This window comes from Carassius gibelio, chromosome B9, assembly GCF_023724105.1.
Source record: "Carassius gibelio isolate Cgi1373 ecotype wild population from Czech Republic chromosome B9, carGib1.2-hapl.c, whole genome shotgun sequence".
Taxonomy (NCBI): domain Eukaryota; kingdom Metazoa; phylum Chordata; class Actinopteri; order Cypriniformes; family Cyprinidae; genus Carassius; species Carassius gibelio.
The window spans coordinates 29,790,970-29,814,841 of NC_068404.1; the positions used below are offsets into that span (position 1 = coordinate 29,790,970).

The 23,872-nt window shown below is 34.2% G+C and overlaps 1 protein-coding gene across 50 annotated transcripts; it reads right to left on the minus strand.

Annotated features, from left to right (window-relative positions):
* Window positions 1–214: 214 nt before the first annotated feature.
* Window positions 215–22,114, minus strand: si:ch211-39i22.1 (putative uncharacterized protein DDB_G0290521). Of its 50 annotated transcripts, none has more exons than XM_052565454.1 (15): window positions 21,856–22,105; window positions 19,337–19,387; window positions 12,778–12,861; window positions 12,622–12,681; window positions 12,130–12,561; window positions 8,132–8,158; window positions 8,003–8,044; window positions 7,490–7,552; window positions 6,605–6,655; window positions 5,996–6,022; window positions 4,082–4,132; window positions 3,716–3,748; window positions 1,009–1,125; window positions 880–930; window positions 215–723 (listed from the first exon to the last, which is right to left on the minus strand). In XM_052565454.1, exons 1-15 carry the CDS (start codon window positions 21,917–21,919, stop codon window positions 695–697), a joined length of 1,182 nt encoding a protein of 393 aa, XP_052421414.1. In that variant the 5' UTR covers window positions 21,920–22,105; the 3' UTR covers window positions 215–694. The 50 variants fall into 50 exon arrangements, with proteins under 50 accessions (XP_052421414.1, XP_052421401.1, XP_052421398.1 ...); XM_052565441.1 differs by having other exon boundaries at window positions 12,130–12,489; window positions 12,538–12,573; window positions 12,622–12,861; XM_052565438.1 differs by having other exon boundaries at window positions 12,130–12,477; window positions 12,514–12,573; window positions 12,622–12,861.
* Window positions 22,115–23,872: the final 1,758 nt, after the last annotated feature.

The following is a 23,872-nucleotide window of genomic DNA, read 5'->3' on the forward strand; positions in this document are numbered from 1 at the left end:
GCATATTATTAGTAACATTATTATATATTGTATATACATTCATATTGAATATATATTAAATTTTTTATTATAAATAGCTGAAATAATGAAGGGTACTTCCTCCAAAGAAGGTTAATTGTTCATAAAATAAAAATAATAATACATTTCATGTATTTGCAGACCTGGTTTGTGTCACAGCATTATGCAGCTTTGTGAAATAAAATACACACGGTCATTTCAGTGTAATCACCCTTTAATTCAGACTCAATTATTATTTACAGGATTTAAAAAACAAAAACAATTGGAAAGAAATGTGTTATGAATTCTATTTGGTCAGACGACACATTTTCAAAGTGAATTATTCCACGGCGTGAGATTAGGTTTTTTTGTGTGAATCAAACAAAACTGATTAATGACACGGTAATGAAACTTAACGACACTTTTTAAGTAACTAAATGAAATGCCTCTCCCAGAAGGCTGTCGAATTACACACACACACGCACACACACACACACACACACACTCAAACTATGTGAAAATACATTCAAACTCATTCTGAACAGTCCTGGTGCTCGTGCAGAACTGTAGTCGAAGCAGTATGAAGATGAGATGTTATGATGAAGCCCTGCTCTGCGTCAGGAAGATGCTCTGAACTGTGACTGTGTTTGTGAAGATGACTCGGAGCCAGTGGTTCACAGACGCTTCAGTGCTGGAGTTAGGATGAGTTCAGGAGAGTGCTTAAAACTGCAGAGGAAAGACCACAGCATCACAAACACAGCAAGCCCTTGTGACTGTACTTTACTGCTCTTTATTATCTGCTTCCATCGCTGTTTCAGCCTGATCTGAAAAGCACTAATGTAATATAAATCTGATAATATTCGGCGATCGGTGGACGCTCACCCTGTGGGTCGTTCTGCGTGCCGTTCTCTTCTCTGGTGCTCTCCGGGTCACCTGAAGGGAAAGCATATGTTCTCATCACACTCGCTGTGTTATCTGAGACTCAGATGTTCGTGAGTAACCCACACACACCTCTCTGGACCCTAAAGCACAGTTTCTTCTTCTGATACGTGAAGTATCCGATTATAGCTCCAACAGCTGCTACTGCGATCCCACAAACAACACCAGCCACCGTCCCGGATCCACTGTCTGCCACAGAACACACACACACACACACACACACATCAGGTCAGTCTGCTTCAGAGCAAGTCTGTGGGGTTTTCTCAACCCTTTTATTGTCCAGCAGGTGACCCTATTAAATGAATATTAATGCTGAACAAACCCCTAACACGAGCTCTAAACACTGCTTCATGTGTTCACTGAAGTCAACAAACACAGATCAATGTGAAGATCACTATTCTCTCTCTTCTTATAAAGTCAGTGGATAAGAAGAACAAGATCATAATGGTCCACTAGATGGCAGCATTATATTGAAGCCCATTTCTGCCACAATGAGCTTTGATGAAACAATATTCTGACATAAAATAATAAAATAGTTAAAATCATCCAATTAAAAATAAATATCAGATAAAAAGTCAAAATGATGACATAGTAAGTTAATTAAAAAAATGTATTATGAAAAAAAGACAAAATTATGATTTTACGTTATGGCAAAAAACATCAACCTTTTTTGTCTTAATGAGTCACCTTTTTATCTCATAATTTCAACATTTTAACTCATTATAATTTACATTAATTTTATTTTTATTTCTTCCATTAAATATGATGTTGTTGTATTTTGTAACATCAATCCCCAAAATGATAATTTTATTTCATTATGACATCAACTTTTTATCATAATTCTGACTTTAGTTTTGTTTTATGTCAACATTTTGACTTTTATTTAGACTTTATTCCACATTATTTTCTCTCTTCCCTGAGACTATTTTTACTCAGATCTTTTTTTACTCACATCATTTTTTTAATCTTATAATAGTTTTTTTTTTTTATCTCATAATGCCATACTTGTGACTTTTTTTTTTTACCATAATTATGACTTACATTATAATTTTGACTCTTTATTTCAGTCTCTCTCTAAACCTGCATTATTTTCATGTTAGGTTATTTTAGCCAGAATGCTTTTATTTGATGATTTTGATATTTCATCTCATAATGACTTGGTATGTCATAATTGTGACGTTTTATGTCTATTTGAAAAGAAATGTAAGATGTGTTTTACTCCGGTCAGCTTCTGATATTACCAGCTTCACGTGGCCACAGGTTGTTTCTGCTTCAGCATTCATCACAAGCTCTGATGCAGTGGCTCTTATCAATAGTCTACCCACAATGCAGTGCAGCAGAGAAGCCTCAGTTCCCAGAGCCGCAAGGTTCGACGGAGCGCAGCGAGACTCACACACGCTCTGACAGGAATGTTTGTGAGGGAAAGACAGACGGACAAGACTGAACCTGAGTCACAGAGAGAGACTCAACAGAGCTTGGCTCTTTAAACTCACTGAAGATCAGAACGGACCAGGACTGTTCTCTTATCATCATCATCTCACTCCAGTCACATTCACACGTGTAGCAGATTTACAAAAGATGGACTAAAACAACGCTATTCACACTATATTCTGACTGACGTCATCTAACATGTTTTACTGCAGACAGAGTTATTTAGATTAGATTAGATCTAACACAACAACTATTAAATCTTATCTTATCTCATCTAATCTAATCTAAATTTCCCTTCTATATCTTTTCTTCAACAAAACCTTATAAAAGTCAGAATACTTTTTTTATAATGTAAATCTCTAAAACATGATTCAGAGTTTATACTTTCATATTTTATTACATTTTGTGAATTTTCGTTTTAAATTTCAATGAAGACTCTTTAAATCTCTTATCTTATGTACATTTTGTCATAATTAAAATGTTATCTCAGTTTAGATTTTTTTAATGTTTTTAGAATATTTTTGTACATTTATTTTTTATTTTTATGCCATTTGTTTGTCATAATTTTTTCGTAATCTTGTTATAAACTTTTAACTCTTGTAATTGACATTTTGTCATCATTCTGACTTTATCTCTTAACTTTACCTGATTTTTAAATCTTATAATTTTACCTTAATTTCATAAATATCACAATTTAAATTACTATCTATTAATATTTCTTCCTTGAAACATGTAAGATTATTTTAGTCTGAATGTTTGTGTTTTAGAACATATAAAAAGATAAAAAAGGTAATCCATGATTTAGATTTAGACTTTACATTTCATAATTCAAAATGTTGACTTGTTTTTAATAATTGTTTTTTTATCTGGTAATTTAGATTTTTTTGAAGTCTTAATTGTAGCATTTGATGTCACTTCAACGCATATTATTTCCTTTCTTCCATCGTGTCAGAGAGTGTTTTATACGTCAGGTGGCACGCTGCCAGGCTTTCCCTCTCTGTTCCTGCATGTGCTGAAGGTGATTCACAGCTGATCTCTGTTTGTTCTGAACACATGAAGCAGAATCAGTGAGGAGCAGATCTTTGTGTGTGTCAGACTGTGTGGGACGGCAGGAATCACAGACGATTAACTGAGATGAGGATCGTTTGTTCAGTCAAGCATCACTGCTTCCAGTGCTCAGTGTCAGGGGTTTGATCAGACACTCGGGACTTATGAGGAACCCTAAATATATATCACCTGCTGGACAATAAATCAGTGTTAAACCCCACAGACTTGCTTTGAAGAAGGCACCTGAGCCACAACTACAGACACAGTGTTTGTTTGACTGATGTAGTTAAAGATGTGATACCGTTTGACTCAGAAACTGCTCCAGCGCTGCGACCTAACGAGAGAGAAAACATAACGAGATTCAGCACAGATAATCTTAATTTATTTTCCAGGAAATGCTTTATACATCAGTATCTCAGATGCCTAGAAGCCCAGAGCTGATATTCTATACATTTATACCATTTACATGATTTAATATGCTTATAATATATGCATTTTTTAATTGATTACAAAAACTGCCCTCCAAGGTTTTAATCATTATTGTCTCAAGACCTTGAGCGAGAACAAGTAAGCTTTATAATTTAGTCTGAGAATAATGCATGATAAGATTAAAGGTGTTAAGACTAAAAGATCACCTAAATATGACAGAAAACACAAAGTCCTGTACCTTTGCCTTGACCTGCGACGTGTCGGTCTGCAGCTCTCACTGCGTTCTCTACTGTACACAGATACAGAATTATCATAATTACTGATTCTGTACTCAATATGGAAACTTCATTCATTCATACACACACTCTTAGAAAAAAGGGCTCATTGGGGTTCTATATAGAACCATAGGGTTCTTTACTCAACTCCAAAGAACCTTTTATGCTAAAAAGCTTCTATAATGACAAGAAAGAGTAACTTAATATCACATTTTAATCATGCTGATTTTGGAAGAAAAACTGAAATGGCACTCTTCGTGTGATATTGATTAACTACATAAAATGATATAAATACATTTTCTAACCCCCATATCTTGAATTTTGTGATCATTCACATGCATTCATAAATGCATTTGAATACACAGAATAATGGAGTGAAAGAACGAACTCAAAATGCACACGCGCCACGTGCACTAGTATGACTTCATCATGTAACTTTACATGCCTGCACTTTTTAGGCAAACTGACTCAAATGATTCGCGACCCCACTACGAACTCCCGAACTGATTCAAATAATTTGCAATCTCAAAACTGACTCAAATGATTTGCGAACCAAATTTGAAATCTAGAACTGACTCAAATGATTCGCGATCCCCAAACTGACTCAAATGATTCGCGACCCTGCTACGAACTCCCGAACTGATTCAAATGATTCGATCCCCAAACTGACTCAAATGATTCGCGACCCCACTACGAACTCCCGAACTGATTCAAATAATTTGCGATCTCCAAACTGACTCAAATGATTTGCGAACCCAATTTGAACTCTCGAACTGACTCAAATGATTCGCGATCCCCAAACTGACTCAAATGATTCGCGAACCCACTACGAACTCCCGAACTGACTCAAATGATTCGCGAACCCGCTACCAACTCCCGAACCGATTCCAATGATTTGCGATCCCCTGACTCAAATGATTCGCGAACCCACTTTGAACTCCCAAACTGATTCAAATGATTCGCGATCCCGCTCCGAACTCCCAAACTGACTCAAATGATTCGCGATCCCCAAACTGACTCAAATGATTCGCGAACCCGCTACGAACTCCTGAACTGATTCCAATGATTTGCGATCCCCAAACTGACTCAAATGATTCGCGATGCTGCTCCGACCGACTCTTCTGAATTTGAATCAGTAATTACAATTATTTACGAGTGATATTAGTGTAAATTTGTAGATTTGAAGTACTTGATATTCTGAAATGTTGATCTGAATTTTAATCTATGTATTCACATTCTTTATGAGTGATATTAATGTGAATTTGTAGATTTTAAATACTTCTATATCTGTATATTTCCATTGTGAGTTATATTGATATTGATTTGTAGTTTTGAGGTGCTTGATGTTGTTCTAACCCTGATGGGAATTTAGATGAATCTGCATATTTGCATTTTGTAATGGACTTATTTTGTAATATGTAGATGTAGGTCAAACTCTATTTTCATTATTTATTTATTTAAATGGTTGGTGTTTTAATGTTGATTTGTACATTTAAAGCTTTAATATTTGAAATTACAGTAGAATTCTTTCAGTAATACTAATTCTTTTTTTAAATATAAATAAATGACTAATTCTATGCACTTTGAGTGTGCTTTTTTCAGTATTCATGGGTGTCTTTTTTATTTGTATTACATTTTTACATTCTAGGGTCTTGATGTTTGTCAATTATATGAAATATTTAATCCGGAAAGGACAAAAGAAATAATGAATGAACCCCTAAAGGGTTCTATATAGAACCTTTTTAGGGGTTCCAAATACGTAGCGCCTGATAGAACCTTTTCTTCTAAGAGTGCACTGTGTTATGATATAACTTCAAAACAAGAGAAACATTGCATGTTTATGGACATGCTAATATTTGAATGCAGTAGATTGTTACCTGGATTCTCTGCTTGGGCTTTCACTTCTGTAAAGTAAATGATAAATGTTATATGATAGTGTTTATTATTCATCTGCACGTAAGTGTAGCACTGAAAGGCCACAGTTAAAGTGGACGGTCTGTTAATTGACAGAGCGAGTCGCCGAACCAGGAGCAGCAGATAAATGAAGTGTGTGATCGCTAACAGTGAACTGAGTACAGTGATCAGACACACACCACTGAATCTGTTCCAGTCCAGTCATGCGTTATCTGAGCGCTTCAGAAGCACTCAAACCGTCGAGACACGGGGATCTTCTCATGCTCAGGGCTGTGTCATTGAACGAGGATAACGAGGTTTGGAAATGACATGCAAGCATGAATTATATGACTGTCGAGAGATTGGAATAATTCAGATGTTTTCAATGTTTTTGAAAGAAGTCTGATATTAGTACTGATACTGTACATCTATTCTTTACAGACTCATAGAGAAGCTCAAGTCTTAAGGATGCATCTCTTAAATGATTGTCAGTATAATTCATCATTAATCTACTACAACACAGCAGTACAGTATTAACTCTAACAGTCAGGGATCTGTACTTCCAGATTAAAATCACCAAAATGAACCCAAACCTTTAGCTGCGTCCCCAGAGTGCACCGGTTCCTCAGGTACGGTGGTCCGGGCTAGGAAAAATACAGTATGACAATAATCATAATCCACGAAAAACATCCAAGTCACATTTCACAACAGAACCTGTCATCTGATTATTTATTCTCATGACTATTAGGCTTCCCTTTACTGTCATTTTACAGCACTGCAAGTTTTTAATTCCTATTATTATAATTATTATTATTAGTCCTATTTTTTCTTAACAATGAATCTAATCAGACTTTAATTACTGTAATACAATATAAAATCAACACACGTAAACAATAGAGCAAAAAATACTACCGTAATGTACAAATACCTCAAAATAAATTTTTAAAGTAGTTTTTTCATATGTCAATCATGAGATTTTTGGAGGCAAAATATGCTTATTACAAAAATAATGTAAATATAAATGTAACAAAAATACATGATAATTGTAATATCTTATTTTTCTTTTCTTTTTATATCATGACAGTAACTAAAATTAGAAAGAATTTCCTTATTTTCAAAAATAAATAATAATAATAATAATAATAATAATAATAATAATGTAATTATATAAAATAAATGTACCATATATATATTTTATACAAAACAAAATTTAATATATATATTTAAAAAAAATTTACATGCATATTTATATTTATAATATTTTATTTCTTTTTCCTTTGGATAATTGGAAAAAAGTTTAAGTGAAGAATATGTGAATTCATTTGACAAGAGCAGGTTGTATTGAGTCCTCGAGTCTATTTGAGCATTCCCAGCATTCACACAAACACACACACACACACACACACACACACACACACACACACACACATCAGGACGGGAAACATTCCTCTGAATTGATGATGTTTATGACATTTTACCTCCTTCTGTGTCCTCTTGTGTTGGCTCTTCTGCTTCACCTGGAGCTTTTCTAGGCGAGATTTCTGACAAAACAAAGATTTTTTAGCTGTCTTCTAGTATAAATAGTCAAAAAAACAATGAGTCATATACATTTTGGCAATTGTATTTTGATCTGTCACATGGTAGAAACTCATTAAAACGAGGCATTAGTTATCACCCTCATCCTCAAACGATCATCAGCCTCCAGCAGACTGAAGAAAACACAACCCTGACCACAGAAAATACAGGCTCTGGGTCTATCAGCATAAAACTACTAAAGCAAAACCAGTTTCAAACAGTTCTCTTATGATCTCAAAGATTTGTAATAAAGATTGATATGACAATATTTATATAACGCTATAGTAACGAGCTGACGTTGTTATAGTGTAACTGTGTCAATAAAAGGCAGTTCATAAAAAGCTATTGTTTCTATGTGAGGAAAGCTAAAAGAGTTTCTGCCTGAGGTCAGACTGAGATAAAGACGACTGTTTCACCTTCTTCAGTAACTTCAGGATCTCCGACAGCTGGATCGGTTTCTGAAAGTCAAATGATTCAGTTCAAATCATCTCAAAACTGAGTAATACACAAACATACTGCTAATATGACAGAAAGAGAGCTGTTACCTGTTTCAGTGGCTTTATCTGCTTCATCTGCAACACAATCAACAAACACTGATCAATATAATCTCTTTATATTAATACAGGCTTTTATTCACAACCACTCAAAGCTCTGGATATTTATCGTTTAAAAAAATAATAATAATAATGCATTTATTCAAACGGCTTAGAATCAGCATAAACCTGTCCATTGGGAAAACTATCACATTTATTCAATTAAAAAGTATGAACTCGGTTAGAAAAATGATTTTAACTTTGGAACAAGCAATAATCAATTAGATAAATGTTTGAGATTGAAACAAATGGGATTTATTGGTGATAAATGTGTAAATCTCGTTACTTTGTGCATTTTAAAACACTTTAGTTTATTAGTACTGTTATAGAAATCCCATCAGCTTCATTTATCATAATTAGGTGTAAGTTAAAATAAATGTGTAATCAAAATAAATTACATGCAAATAAATACAGAAATCTGAAAAATATTTTTTGAATGCACAAAATTTGATGTAAATGCTTTAGAGGATAGCTTCAAGTTTAAATTGTAGACAAAATATTTTTTGTATGCACTGTATATATATTAAATGCATTGTAAGTTTCTTTGGATAAAAGCATCTTCACTCATATTCAGATGATTATTACAAGTTTTATGTTAGAAACCTTTGTCTGTTACGATGAACAGAGATTTTTACAGAAAGTGCTGCAGTATGAATTTGTTCTCATTATGAGGATGAGTTTGGGAGGAAACGACCTGAATACCTTTTAGTGAAAGTCATTTAAAAATGCCACATAGTTTGACTGCCAAAACAGCGGCTGAGAGTGAAAACAGACATTAGGATCGAGTCTGGCGTTTCTACCTGCTTCAGCTGGGTTATTCACTTCTAGTTACTGTAGTAAGTTTAGTGCTTCAGCTTAAACATATTTCAGTCAACTTCCTAGGTTTGTATCTACTATTTATATTATAATTTATTTTATTTTAATTGCTGAAATATATTTTTTATAGTTTTAGTTTTAGTTTATTTTATTATTATTAAGTAACATTATTATTATTATTATTATTATTTTAGAAACTTTAGTTCTTTAACAAGCTTATTTCAACAAAAAAATATTTTAGTTGCTAAAGCAAAATGTCTGGTTTTTGGTTCATTTGTTTTTAATTTTTAAATTTATTTTATTTTATTTTTATGCTTCATTTTAATATCTGAACATATGTATATATTTAAAATTTCAGTTTTAATCCTTCATTTTAACTTTTTTATTATTTCATATAGATTTATTTTATTTAGTTGCCAAAGCACCATTTCACATTTTTGTTTAGTTCAAGTTTTTCATATAATATTTATATTGTTTATTTTATTTATTTTTGTCTGTTTATACATGCATATATATATATATATATATATATATATATATATATATATATATATATATATATATATATATATATATATATTTAATTATTTTAGTTTTTTTCCCTAACTGAATGATTTTTAATATTATTAGTTATTTTATTTCCATTTAGTGACTTCAGTTTTTATTTCCAGTTAGTAATTTTAGTGTTTAAACTTGAACTCATTTAGTTGCCAGACCAGCATGTCTGATCTGCTGCGTCTGTTTTCTCAGCGAAACGGCAACAGAGAGGAAAATACGTCATAGTCCAAACCACACGATTATTACAGGCTTCCAGTCCACTGACCGATAAGTTTCTATGACTTTTCCAGGGCTTCATGGTTACAGGATATTTGAAGGATTTTTGAAATCATTTCATTAAAGATTTCATTTAGAAAGAGCAGCTTCTGGCTATGAAATATTTCAGGGATGAGGACATGTTCTCTGACAGAAACTCCTTTTTTAAAATGTCCTGATCTGTCAGGTTTTGAATCTTTATTCTGTTGTTTGTGGAGTGTAATGTCTTTATGTTTAGTGTTTCTTCAGCATCTTCTGTATTATTATACAGATAATGCATTGACAAACAGACTAACTGTTTATTCTGATTATTATGATCAAACGTAAATAAATGTAAAATGTATATATATTGAACATTGACATTTTCTATGCATTAAGCCAGTTAAAGCAGTGCATCAGTGATTTTTAACAAAAGAAAACAAGGGTGCCTTTGCATTGTGCCAAAAATCGATATTATTTTAGAATTATTGATATACTATTCATTTTTATTTTGAATAAGATATTATTTGTATATATTCAAAATTTAGTTAAATCTTTAGCAATTTTATGTGCTCTTGCTTTATTTTTATTTTATTGTTATTTATGTAATGTATTTTATTATATATTTTTCCCTTTAAGTTTTTATTTATTTCCAATTACATTAAGTTTATTGTTCCATCTTGTTGCCAAGGCAACATTTGATTTTCATTTTAAGTTATCTGACATTTATATTTTATTTCAGCTTCATTTCAAGAACTGTACATTTTATTATATATCATTCGATGTAAACGGATCTTCTTGAACCAGTTCACCAAATCGTCTCCAATAAGCATTAATCCACAAAAGACTTAAGCTGTTAACTTTTTCTAATGTGGCTGACACTCCCTCTGAGTTCAAACAAACAAACGGATATCAATATCTCGAGTCAAGAACCGTTTCTGTCAGACGCGTTTCGATTTGATTCGAGAACCGAGGAGCTGATGATACTGCGCATGTGTGATTCAGCGTGAAGCAGACCGACACACAGAGCGTCTAAACTGAACTGATTCTTTTGGTGATTGATTCTGAACTGATTCTGTGCTAGTGTTATGAGCGCAGGTAAACAGAAGGCTTGAATCAAGGGCAATCATCGCCAATGACGTAATCACGTTGAGCGCAAAAGAACCAGTGAACCGTTTTCTTCAACCGATTTATTGAATCGAACTGTCCGAAAAAGGTACTGTTGATCCGAAAACCCATGCAACCAGTTCTTCACTCGTGAACGAGTCAGTCTATTGTTCGTTATCTGGCTCGGCTCTGTGTTCATCTTCAGTTCTCTCTTAACATCAGTTCAGTCAGTGTACTGTTTGAGTAAATGAATTACTCCGGGATATTGGTTTGTTTTAACTCAGAGGGAGTATCAGTCATGTTAAAAAGTTAACAGCTTAAGTCTTTTGTGGATTAATGCGTATTGCAGACGCAAACAGTTTAAACCGATTCAGTTCGATTTGGTGAACTGGTCCAAAAAGATCTGGTTACATTGAATGATTTGTTCGCGATCCGGATATCACAAACTGATTTGTTTTGAACTATCTCACAACAGACACGGAAGAGAAGATAATGCTGAATAAAGCCGTAGTTTTTGCTATTTTTGGACCAAAATGTTTTTTATCGATGCTTCAAAATATTCTAACGGACCCTCTGATGTCACATGGACTACTTTGATGATGTTTTTCTTACCTTTCTGGACATGGACAGTCAGGAGAGCTCTCAGACTAAATCTAAAATATCTTCTAAAATCTAAAAGTCATTAATGACATCATTTTCATTTTTGGGTGAACTAACCCTGTAAGTTTAATAAGTTTACTAAGTAATGGCCGGTGGACTTGACTATGGGGTGGTTCTGGATTAAAGCCGGATTCTCTCCAGACACCGGAGGATACCTGCCCTCCAACTCAGTTCAGTGGTGTCTGAGAGGTTCACGGGCCGAGGCTAACTGGCTGTGAACCTGCAGTATTCCTGGGTAGATCTTAAAAACAATTTATTTAAATTTTAGTTAGTTTTAGTAAATTCGTTTGTTGTTGTTGTTGTTTTTTTGTTTTGTTTTTTTTACAATTTTTATCATTTTTTAATAAGTAAATATAGTTTTTATTCATTTTTATTTCATTTTTAGTTATTTTAATACATCAAGTTCTTTTTTAAATAAATAATTTTCAGTTTACTTTTATTTTTTGGCTTTTAATTTTAGTTTTACTTAATAACTTAATTTACTTAATTTACCTGGTCTCATTTTCAGCTTATATATATATTTTTTTACCAGTTACTACAAAGTGCTTTAATTTAAATGTCTGTGTTTGTTTAACCTGTAGGAGCTGCTGCCTCCTCTTCTGCTTCCTCTGGTGTTTTCTCAGGTGTTTCTCCAGGTGTTTCCTCGGGTGTTTCTCCAGGTGTTTCTCCAGGTGTTTCCTCGGGTGTTTCTCCAGGTGTTTCTCCAGGTGTTTCCTCAGGTGTTTCTCCAGGTGTTTCTCCAGGTGTTTCCTCGGGTGTTTCTCCAGGTGTTTCCTCGGGTGTTTCTCCAGGTGTTTCTCCGGGTGTTTCCTCTGGTGTTTCTCCAGGTGTTTCCTCGGGTGTTTCTCCAGGTGTTTCCTCTGGTGTTTCTCCAGGTGTTTCCTCGGGTGTTTCTCCAGGTGTTTCCTCAGGTGTTTCTCCGGGTGTTTCCTCTGGTGTTTCCTCGGGTGTTTCTTCAGGTGTTTCCTCGGGTGTTTCTCCAGGTGTTTCCTCGGGTGTTTCTCCAGGTGTTTCCTCGGGTGTTTCTCCGGGTGTTTCCTCTGGTGTTTCCTCGGGTGTTTCTCCAGGTGTTTCTCCAGGTGTTTCCTCGGGTGTTTCTCCAGGTGTTTCCTCTGGTGTTTCTCCAGGTGTTTCCTCGGGTGTTTCTCCAGGTGTTTCCTCGGGTGTTTCCTCAGGTGTTTCTCCAGGTGTTTCCTCAGGTGTTTCCTCGGGTGTTTCTCCAGGTGTTTCTTCGGGTGTTTCTCCAGGTGTTTCCTCAGGTGTTTCTTCAGGCGCAGGATCTTCAGCTGGTTTTTCAGCGTCTTCTGCTGAAACATAAAGATCTTTCTATCAGACATGTTTGTGAAAGCTCTCCTTAAGTGCACGGGTGACCAAAAATCACATAATCAGGGGCTAAATCTTCCGTGGATGTGTTTTCAGCATATTTAATAATATATATATATATTAACATATTTACATATTTAATATCTATCTTTTAAAGAACAAAGACCAGTTTCCCTTTTACCTTTCATTTAAAAAACACTTGAACAAGCTGTATTCAACCAAGTTTCTGCAGTTCTCACACAAAACAACCTCCTTGACAGCAACCAATCTGGCTTCAGAAGTGGACAATAAACTGAGACTTTCTTGCTCTCAGTTGTTGAAGCCCTAAGACTGGCAAGAGCGGAATCCAAATCTTTCACTACTTATCTTGCTTGATCTATCTGATGCTTTTGACACAGTTAACCACCAGATCCTTCTATCAACCCTACTGGCAAAAGGCATCTCAGGAACCACACTTCAGTGGTTTGAGTCTTACCTATCAGATAGGTCCTTCAAAGTATCTTGGGGAGGTGATGTGTCCAAGTCGCAACATCAAACTACTGGAGTGCCTCAGGGCTCAGTTCTTGGACCACTTCACTTCTCTGTCTACATGGCATCATTAGGTTCTGTCATTCAGAAACATGGCTTTTCATATCACTGCTATGCTGATGACACTCAACTCTACCTCTGATTCCATCTTGATGATCGGATGGTTGCTACTATGTCTAACAGACATTTCTTGCTGGAAGAAGGACCATCACCTTCAACTCAACCTTGCGATCCTGCAGATTTGCTTTATTCAACATCAAGAAGATCAGGCCCTTTCTTTGGGAACATGCTGCACAACTCCTTGTTCAAGCTCTTGTTCTGTGGCTGGACTATTGCAATGCTCTCTTGGCAGGTCTTCCAGCCAGTTCTATCAAACCTTTACAATTACAATTTGCACTGGCTACCAATAGCTGCTCGCATAAAATTCAAGGCATTAATGTTTGCCTACAAAACCACCAGTGGCTCTGTACCCATTTACTAAATTCATTACTTCAGACTTATGAGCCCTCTAGAGGCTTGCGTTCTGCAAGTGAATGTCGCTTGATTGTGCCATCCCAAAGAAGCACAAAGTCACTTTTACAGACTTTTAAATTAAATGTTTGTGTTTCTGTGTTTCAGAAACATCCAGGGGAGTGCTTCATTACGAGTATTGAACAACACATATGCAAGAATTCAGCATTCTTATTAGCTGTCGACCGATATATCACCAAGGCCGATATATTAGCCAATATCTGGCATTTTCACCTACACCAGTGTTCACATTCTCCCTCTTGTTTGTTGTTGTCATTAACAGTTCTGTCTAATATGTATAGAAGTCTGGGTAACACTTTAGAATAAGGTTCCATTAGTTAATGTTAGTTAATGTGTTAATTAACATGAACAAACAATGAATAATACATTTATTACTGTATTTATTCATCTTCGTTAATGTTAGTTAATGAAAATACAGTTATTCATTGTTAGTTCATGGTAATTCACAGTGCATTAACTAATGTTAACAAGCACAACTTTTGATTTAAATAATGCATTAGTAAATGTTGAAATTAACATGAACTAAGACTTATAAATGCTGTAGAAAGATTGTTCTTGCTTAGTTCATGTTAATTAATACATTAACTAACATTAACTAATGGAACCTTATTCTAAAGTGTTACCAAAGTCTGTATAATAAGCCGATATATCAAAAAAAGGAATTAAAAAAATAGAATAACGATTGCTTTTATATAATTAGTAATAGAAAGTTAAATATTACAATACTTTCTCAGTTGCTGTCAGCATTCAGCAAATATACATTTCCTGTAAATCATTTAAACAAATCTTTGAATGGCTAATGAAAATTTTATTTCACAAACCTTGCAAACTTAGTCGGGTCCAGTTGTGAGATCTTATAAAGTGTGCAGTTGTATCCTGCATGTTCTTTACTAGACTTTCAGTCCATGCTAATTGAGTGCTTTAAACATTAAATTTGAGATTTCAAATTTATGCATTTGCCCACTATGTTTACCGTGTGTAAAAAAAGTGTTAACTTGGCTTTGTTTAAAAAAAAAAAAAAAAAAAAAAGATTCCCATTGCAGAATACTAAGTGCTTTGTGGTTACAGTTTACTTCCTTTTTAATTATATTTGTTTTAAATATTTATTAATTTGTGAAAACTAAAAAAATAATCTAAGGTATGTTTATTATTATTTTGAATCCATTTTCAAATGATCTCAAATTTCTTAAATATTAATGAAAATAAATAAAATTAAATCGGCTTCATATCGGCAATTGGCCACCCTGCTTTCCATGATATCGGCATGGGTTGCCCAAAAAACCACTATCGGTCGACCACTAAGACTTATAACTTTATTAATATTTGTTATATGCTTTCATAACATTGGGAAATTCTCAAAATGTCCTTGCTATGTTATTTGTACTTGATGAACATCTAAGAAATGCTTTTGTAAACTTTAAATAACATTACAATCACAAAACTGGACATTTTAACTACCTTAGAATATTTAAAATAAACATTCAAATAACGTTATGTTTTTTGGGGCTAGAAATAAAATTAGTTCAGTGTTTAAGAAATGTTTCTATACACTTTAAATAATATTATAATCGCAAAACAAAAAAAATTGTTATTAACAAAAATAAGTGTTCAAATAATGTTAATTTTGAGTAAAAATTAGTTAGTTCAAAGTTTAAGAAACATACTTGTAAACTTTATATTATATTGTAATCACAACAAAACTATTTACGTTCTTAGAATGTTAAAAATAAACTTTTAAATAACGTTACACTATTTTTAAATAAAGTTTGCAGATCATTTTAAGAAATGCCTTGTAACCTTTAATAAGTTATAATCATAACACAAAAGTGGATATTTAAAAGTTTACAATATAACAAAAATAGATGTTCAAATAACACTGAATTCTGAGTGAAAAAAAAAAAAAACATTTAAGTTAAATAGCATTATAATCACCACAACAAGAAAATGTAACATTTCAATGGTTTAGAAGCATTTTGTTTTCTTACATTTAGTTTTTATTTTATTTTCCAGTTTGTTACTTTAGTTCTTAAACTGAAACTTATTTCTCTTAGTTGCCAAGACAAAATTTAGGATTTTCATAAAGTTTCAATTTTAGCTTTATTTCGATTACTAAAAATAATTTTTAATAGTGTACGTTTCAGTTATCCCAGATAAAAACTCCACTTACTTGTGTAAAAGCTATAGATGAGTTTAAAACATTTGTCCTTTAATCATCTTCATCCAGTTGTTTTTCTATGCTTTCATGATCCATACAAGCACTATATACCCAGTCTATTTAAGTTTTTGTGGTGTTTTATTTGAAGAACCGATTAAATTTCAATCGCTATTGATAAACTTCCTCTCAAATCCCAGGATCAACAGTCTTCCCCATCACATGATCTCACACAACATGAAATATACTTCTCATTGTATCCAAAGACAGAAGCTTCATGCTTCTCCTTTTTTGTTTCAGGGAAGAAAATCAGTCGGGTTTACAACGACATGGGGTTGAGTAATAAAATATATGGAAATATTTGATAGGTGAAGTATTCATTTAAACTTGGAGGAAATATATCTGATGTAAATCTAAATATACTATGTAAATATCTTAGCAAATAAAACTAAAATGCAAGTGTTTAATGAAGTCATGTTGATCTGTTTCAGCACTGCACAGGTCTGGCAATAACAGACACTCAACTAGTTACTAAATCCAACAAAAACCTCAGAATCAGTGCCTTTGATAGTCAGCTTTAACAAAACGTTCACTTTTCATGCTCAGAACAAAGATGAAGTTCAGAACAGGCCGTTCCTGAAGCACAGACTTTGCTCCACACTTTACATTTGAGGCCAGAAATCACTGCCAATGCTAAGAAATGGTGGGGAATCGTAATGATACGGGCACATGTCTAAAAAAAACCTTGTTCGATCGTATGATGCCACTGCTTGACAACATTTTGAGGCAATTTTACAGAACAAAGTCTCTTCTGCTCACCAATGGTGCATTTATATGGTCAAAAATACTGTAAAAATTATGAAATTTATTATAATTTAAAATACCTGTTTTCTGTGTGAATATCTGTTAACCTGTAATTTATTCCTGTGATCAAAACTGTATTTTCAGCATCATTCCTCCAGTCTTCAGTGTCACATGATTCTTCAGAAATCATGAAAATATAATGATTTACTGCTCAAGAAACATTTCTGATTATTATCAATGTTGAACACAGTTGTGCTGCACAATGTTTCTTTAAAATCCATGATACATTTATTTTTCATGATTCACAGATGAATAGAAAGTTCAAAAGAACAGCATTTATTTGAAATATAAATATTTTTTTCACATTATTAATAGATAACTGTCATTTTTTTAGTTTTAGACAGTTTAAATGCTTCCCTGATAATTAAAATATTTAATCTATATCTTTCTCATGCTTCATAGTTTAAAAAAAAAGTTAAATAATACATGTAAAATCTGAATTATTTCACATTTTGTGACTTGCAGTGTATTCAATTCAATCATTTTCTAATATAATATTTCTGTTGCTGTTTAATCTCATGTTGTGTGCTGTTGCTGTCATAAGTAAATTGCAGATAAGTGGATATCTCTTTCTCAAGGATTTTGTTGCTAGCAGTAATTTTCCATTGCTTTGGGATAAAAACACCTGTTGAATTCATGCTGCTCACAAATACTGGAGAAATACACAACTCATGATCTCACATCACCATCACTGTCTCCTCTGCCTCCGTCTGCTTGACTGCCGTCAGAAGAGTCTGTTAATGACTAGTCTGGACGCCAGAAAAAATACAGTTTGTAGATTTTGGCTTTCAGACTAATTTCTGTGTTAAACACATAATGAATATCTTCTGAGGAGATCTGCTAAACAGGCTGGATCCAGCATTACAGCAGAAACATGACATTCCTCTATTTCAAGCTACATGAATTCAAGAAGGGTCACATACACACTTAATAATAAAGATAAAATGCCATGAGAACATTTTTGGTTCCACAGAGAACCTTTTAGTGATCAGTTCCTAAAATAAACTTTTGATAAACTAAAGAACCTTATTCAATTCTAAAGAAATGTTTGTGTAATGGAAAGAGTGAAACCATGCATGAATGCCAGTGAAGAACTTTATTTTTTTATGGTGTTTATCTCAATTCTTAAGGCTCACTTGCACTCTAAAGAGAAATTGAGAGAATAATAAAATGCATAGTTATCTTATATATTTCTAGTGAAAGGAAAGAGCTGTTATGTTTGAGTTCCTGTTATGAATTTATGCTTGTGTTTGGCTCCACGAAGGTTTAGATCACATTTACCAAATGAATAATGACTGCACTGATACCAGTGATAAATAATTACTTAGTTATTTCTTCAGTTTATTCGTGTTACATTACAATTAGCATGTGCTCGGTTCATTTTAACTGAAATAATAACTCAGCGTAATTGTGTCCAAAACCACTGCTTTATCATGTTTTTGTGAGTAATCTACTTAAAAATGTGTGTAAACTTAATGCAATGATTTTATTAGAAGCTGTGGAAACATTTTGAAATGTTTCATTATTGAAAGATTACAAAAAAAGTTTTAAGTTTCTAGCCCCGATATGTTATAGGAATGTTTATATCTAAGGATGTTAATCCAGTTTTCTTTAGAATGTTGTTGAAAGGTTATAAACATGTTTCTATGAACTTGATTTTCACCCAAATTTAAATGTCACCTGAATGTTTATTCCAAGCATTTTCTGAATAAAGAACATTTTCTCTAAACATGTTTAGAATGTTCATCAAATACAAATGACATCATAAGGATCTCACTAATGACATCACTGTCGGTCTCAGAAAATTTACTCTTAAAGTTATGAGAGTGTATATATTAAATATTAATCAAGTCAAACAGGTTTTTTTTTTTTAAACATAAGTGAAAGTTGCGAGAACTCCCTGTTATGATATGAAAGTACTATGTTTTCCTCATTTTGTTCATACAGAAAGATCTCCACAGCAGCACTTTGCATAAATCCTACAAACGATGGATGTGAACTCAATCACACCCACTAATCAGCAGAAAATGATCTTGTGCTGCTAGTGAAATGGGGTAGAATCTACTGTTTTTGCTTCAGGACTCGAGTGGCGAACAATAGCAGACCCGTATTTAATATCGCCCAGCTCGTATTTCCTTCTGTTTTTTGGTTTTGTTGATGGTTTCTGAGCATGAGGGCATGAACACTGTGTCCATGTTGACATCGGTCTGATTTGACTACATTTGCACACTCTCACAGTCTCTGACGCCAGCGATGGAGGACGAGAGCTCTCATAAGTATTTGTACTTTTTATCCTAAACATGCATGATTTGTGTCTTTGTTTTTTTAGCATGTAGCATCAAGATCCCCTGCTGTAAATTGAGTTTCATGAAGCTTATCATCACCTCCATCAGGAACGGCTGATTCCTCTGCTGCAAGGTCATCTGCTGGAGAATCTGGATATGAGATAAAAGGTAAATTAACAACCCAGTTTATCATCGGAATAAAAAACCGACACAGGTGCGTGGCAGGTGATATATGCTGGACCCCGTCAAACGGGTTGAGCTGAATAAACAGACTGTGAGATCTCTGTTATGAGAAACTGTAAAATAAACCTGAAGTGTGGGCCGTAAAATCAAGCTGTTGCTCAGTTTTATAGCTTTGGCTCATCACAGAGGGGTGTGGTCAGAGTTATTACAGCACGAGATATGATGGAAACATGCAAAACAACAAAACAGAAACTTATATCACGCCAGATTTATCCTATAGAACTAATAGATGCACAAATATCTGCTTCATTCATTAAAGCAGTCATATGTTTAGTTTTCATAACTTTACTATTATTAATGCACTATATATAAGTACTAAATAGGTCTGTAAATACTGTATATCAGCCAGTATATGATGTTTTATATTTTAAATTAGATATTTAATTGTGCATGCTCATTTTCCCTTGCTTTTATATCTATGGTCATCTAAACTCATGGTTATTACAGTTTAATAAACTTAAGCCATTTAAAGGAAAATGTAAACATACTTGAGATGAAATACATGTTAACTAAAATGAAATAATAATGTAGAAAACTTATTTTATTGTGAGTAGTTTCCAGGGTAGCTTTTCTCGTTTTCATTTTCAAGACAAAAAAAAAAATAAAGTAAAATAAATACAATTACTAAAACTAACTAAATTTAACATGAAATCAGAAAATATAATGACAGAAAAGTCATCAAAACGTTAACAAATCCATTCATATGAAAAACGCAATTGAAAATACAAATTGAAATTCCTTTTGAAAACTGTCTGGAATGTCTTTCCATACATTAACAGTATCTCAGTGATATTAAAATATTTTCCATGCATTACATTAAATTGTTGTGATGCATAAAGTCACTAGTAACTGATTTTAGTTGTTAGTGTTTTGTTTTTCACTTCTATCATAAATCAGATAATAAATGAGTTTAATATGTGCTATTTCTTGGTTATCAGTCATAGTATGTAAAGTAATTATCAAATGTAATGTCAAATATTAATTATCAGTATTAATCAGAATTCTGATTTCAGTGACATCCATTGTGTCTGATGCATATGCATCCAAACTCCTGACTGCTTGTCATCATAGTAATGAAGGGATATGTTTTATGATATGATCTTAAACAGATGCATCTTCAGTTTTAATGCAAATACAGTGGTATGTTTAGTCCACCAGTAGTTGTGTTTGTTTTATAAGCCGGCTTGCTCAATTGACGTCTAGTGCTTCGTGCATTATTTCTTCATATGCCTTTTGTGTTATAAAATGACGCAGATGCATTGTGTAACACCTTCTTTCAGTGTTGTCACGTTTCATCAGCTTTTGTGTCGTCGAATGGAGAAATCCTGCATGCATTTGCACAATTGCTAATGACTTAAATGATTTCTGTCTCTCAAGCTTTTAATTTCCGCAGTTGTTCTTTTATTTGATGCCGTTGGCACAGTTGGAAGTTGTCAGATTAAGAGACACAAAGGAAGTTTACTCTAGAGCAGAGAAAAGGATGGTGGGGCAACACACCTGTCCACACAAACACCGAACAATGAACTAAAATCCAAGGCTGTGGCCGTGCATGTGCCTCGCTGCGTCTCTCAGATTTGGACAGAGGCACACAAACTCAAAAGCATCCCTAACTCCACCATGTTCTCCACACAGGGTGTGGTCTACATCTGGGACTGGATTGAGTTTCTGAGACTACACCTCAGTCCTTCTCCGTTTACAGCAGTGAGCGAAACGCATGTTCTCCTCTACATCTGGAGGAGATTTGACATATTAGCGCTTAACAGGCCTGTAAATCACCAAAGATCATATTTAGACGGGATTTTTAATGAGAGAAACGTTTTAATCCCGATCCCGAATGTTTGGTAACATCCTGTAAACGTTTAAGGGGTGCGATACATTCGGATGAAGTCATTGTGAGACTCTGAACGGTCAAAGCTGTTCGTCAAGAACACAATGTACAAAGAGGGAAACGCAGTGAGCTGTGAGACGCTGGGTAAGGCTTTACAGCTTCAACAAGTCATATCTGAGGGGTTTATTTTGTGACCAGCAAAATTCAATCCAGAATGTATGGATGTCCAATCATGCATGTATAATAACAATAGTCCTTCTGTCTCAAACATGTGATCTTAGAGCTGATATACAGACTTACTCTATTAAAAAAGAGAGAGAGAGAGAGAGATGCATGCTTCCCATTTCATCCAGAAGTCTCTCTTTATATATAAAATTAATGCATTATATAGTTTCAGTATTCAATTTAAAAGTATATATAAATTCATAAATGTGTTACACTAACTGTTTAAGCACAAAAAAAAAAAGAAACTTTGAAGTGTCAGTAGCCTGTCTTTTGTTAGGAATCTCTTAAATCTGATTTTAAACTAGTTAAAGTAAACCCTTACCTTGCATCTTCACTCCAGTCACGATTAAACTCCCAAGGATGAAAACCCACAAGCTTGACTTCATTGTGTCTTGAATGAACCTGAGCTGAACCGGGTCAGAAACGCGTTTTGACTTTGAGCGCGTGGAGATAGGTGTAAGTGTACCTCGCGTGCGCTCGCATGTGCAACTTTCCCGCAAGCTTTTGTTGTACAAACTTTACTTTACTGGGTGTGCAGCCCTGAGTCCACCGCCCACCCACATGTGGGACTGACTTGTGCAGGATCCAATTGCAGGTCTGTATCACTGGTTTCTCACTGGAGTCTCACGCGCAGAGGATGCACTGGGAACCCCTCCCTCGCTCGACACACATTATGACTCAACAAAAGCACATATGGGTTTGCATATCGTTCAGGACAATTCTGCTATTGATGCATTTTCGTTTTCCTTTAGAATTCGTGTTTAGATACATGGTAAGTGTTCTTGACCTCCATGAACGAGCCCTGTGCAGTGAACACCCACCCAACCCCCCAAAATACTCAATACACTTTCCTAAACGTTGAGAGGGGACGTAATGAATGGAGCTGGGTTTAAACCTAGCGAGCGGAATACTTCAGCTTTCAGCTCAGCTTCGCTTGAAGTGAGACACAGCTCCATTCATCCGTCTCTCACCTCTGGGGAAGTTCAGGAAAAAGCTTTTACTGTTGAACCTGAGCCACCCAGCGGGGAACACAGCAGAAGCACTCGAGTTCAGGAGATGAAGGTCACGTCTGCGCAAAACTCAAACTGCGCGGATTCTTTGTTTACACGGGTAACTTATCAGACGGGCGCGGCGCGACGAGGCTCGATCCGCTAACGGTAGCAAACAAACAGGATCATTTTTTTTTGTTTGTTTTTTTGAGCAACCAAAAACATTTCAACCGTCACTGAAACATTTTTTTTATATATATTATAATTATATATATATATAAAAAAAAATTTGCAGTGTCGGTTGAACTTTTTTTGGTTACACAAAAAAAAAAAAACTGGTATATATAACTGGTATATATAACTATAAAATACCGTGTTGGGTTCAAATAATTGCTAGTGCATTTCACAACTTATCAAAAAAATAAAAATAAAAAACAATTCCAGTAAGTTATGTGAAATTTTCAAGTTGAAAACTGAAGAAGTATTTTCATGTAAAACATCAATATTCATGTGTTATGTTGAAGGCTATTTTCACCTGGCGGTAAAAACACGTTTGCAAACAGAAATTGAATGCTGACAAAGCAGTGCATATTTGACACCTCATAGTTATTTATTCTTCATCAACATATCTCAGTAAGTCAAGGTCTAACTGCGATACCTTCCTGGGGTAACCATGGCAACAGTATGCGACTTGAGCGATTTATCGGCTAAATCCAAAACCTTGCGAATAATTGACACTTAAAAGTTGTATATTTCATAAACATATCTCAGTAAGTCAAGAGCGTGCATTTTCATCTAAACACGCTGACAAACAGCAATTGAGGTAACCACGGCAACAGTATGCGACTTGAGCATTTATCGGCTAAAACATAAAACCTTGCCATTATTTGACACTTTATGGAGCGAGCGATTTATCACAAAAATATGTAAAGAAAGGGCATGTACTTTTAACTACCATTAAACAAGTGCTCCCAAACGGGAATTGCGATTGTGTGAGGAGGTAACCAAGCTGACTTAAACACTGCCAATATTTTAAACTTTAGAGTTTTGTTTATCATAAACTAATATCTCAGAAAGTCAGTGGTGTGTATTTTCACCTGGCATTAAATAGATGCTCTTGAAAATAAACTGATGCTGGAGGAGGGTAACCATAGCAACAGTGTGCCAGTTGAGCGGTTTATGAAAGTTGGCGAAACAGTGCTAGTATTTGACACTTTATAGTTTTGTTTTTCATAAACATATGTTCCCTTACGAAAATTAACCATTGTTTACTAAAAAATAAAACCCAAAAACCATGGTTACTATAGTTAATCGATGGTAACCACAAATTAACAATGATTTTGCTATATT

Excerpts from the sequence above, each read along its gene's own strand:
- si:ch211-39i22.1 (XM_052565417.1), bottom strand. The coding sequence starts at position 21,919 with ATGAAGTCAAGCTTGTGGGTTTTCATCCTTGGGAGTTTAATCGTGACT. Across the intron at positions 7,553-8,002 it reads TCCTGAAGTTACTGAAGAAG|AAATCTCGCCTAGAAAAGCT; the intron begins GTGAAACAGTCG and ends TTGTTTTGTCAG. Across the intron at positions 1,126-3,715 it reads AGCAGTTTCTGAGTCAAACG|ACAGTGGATCCGGGACGGTG; the intron begins GTATCACATCTT and ends GTTCTGTGGCAG.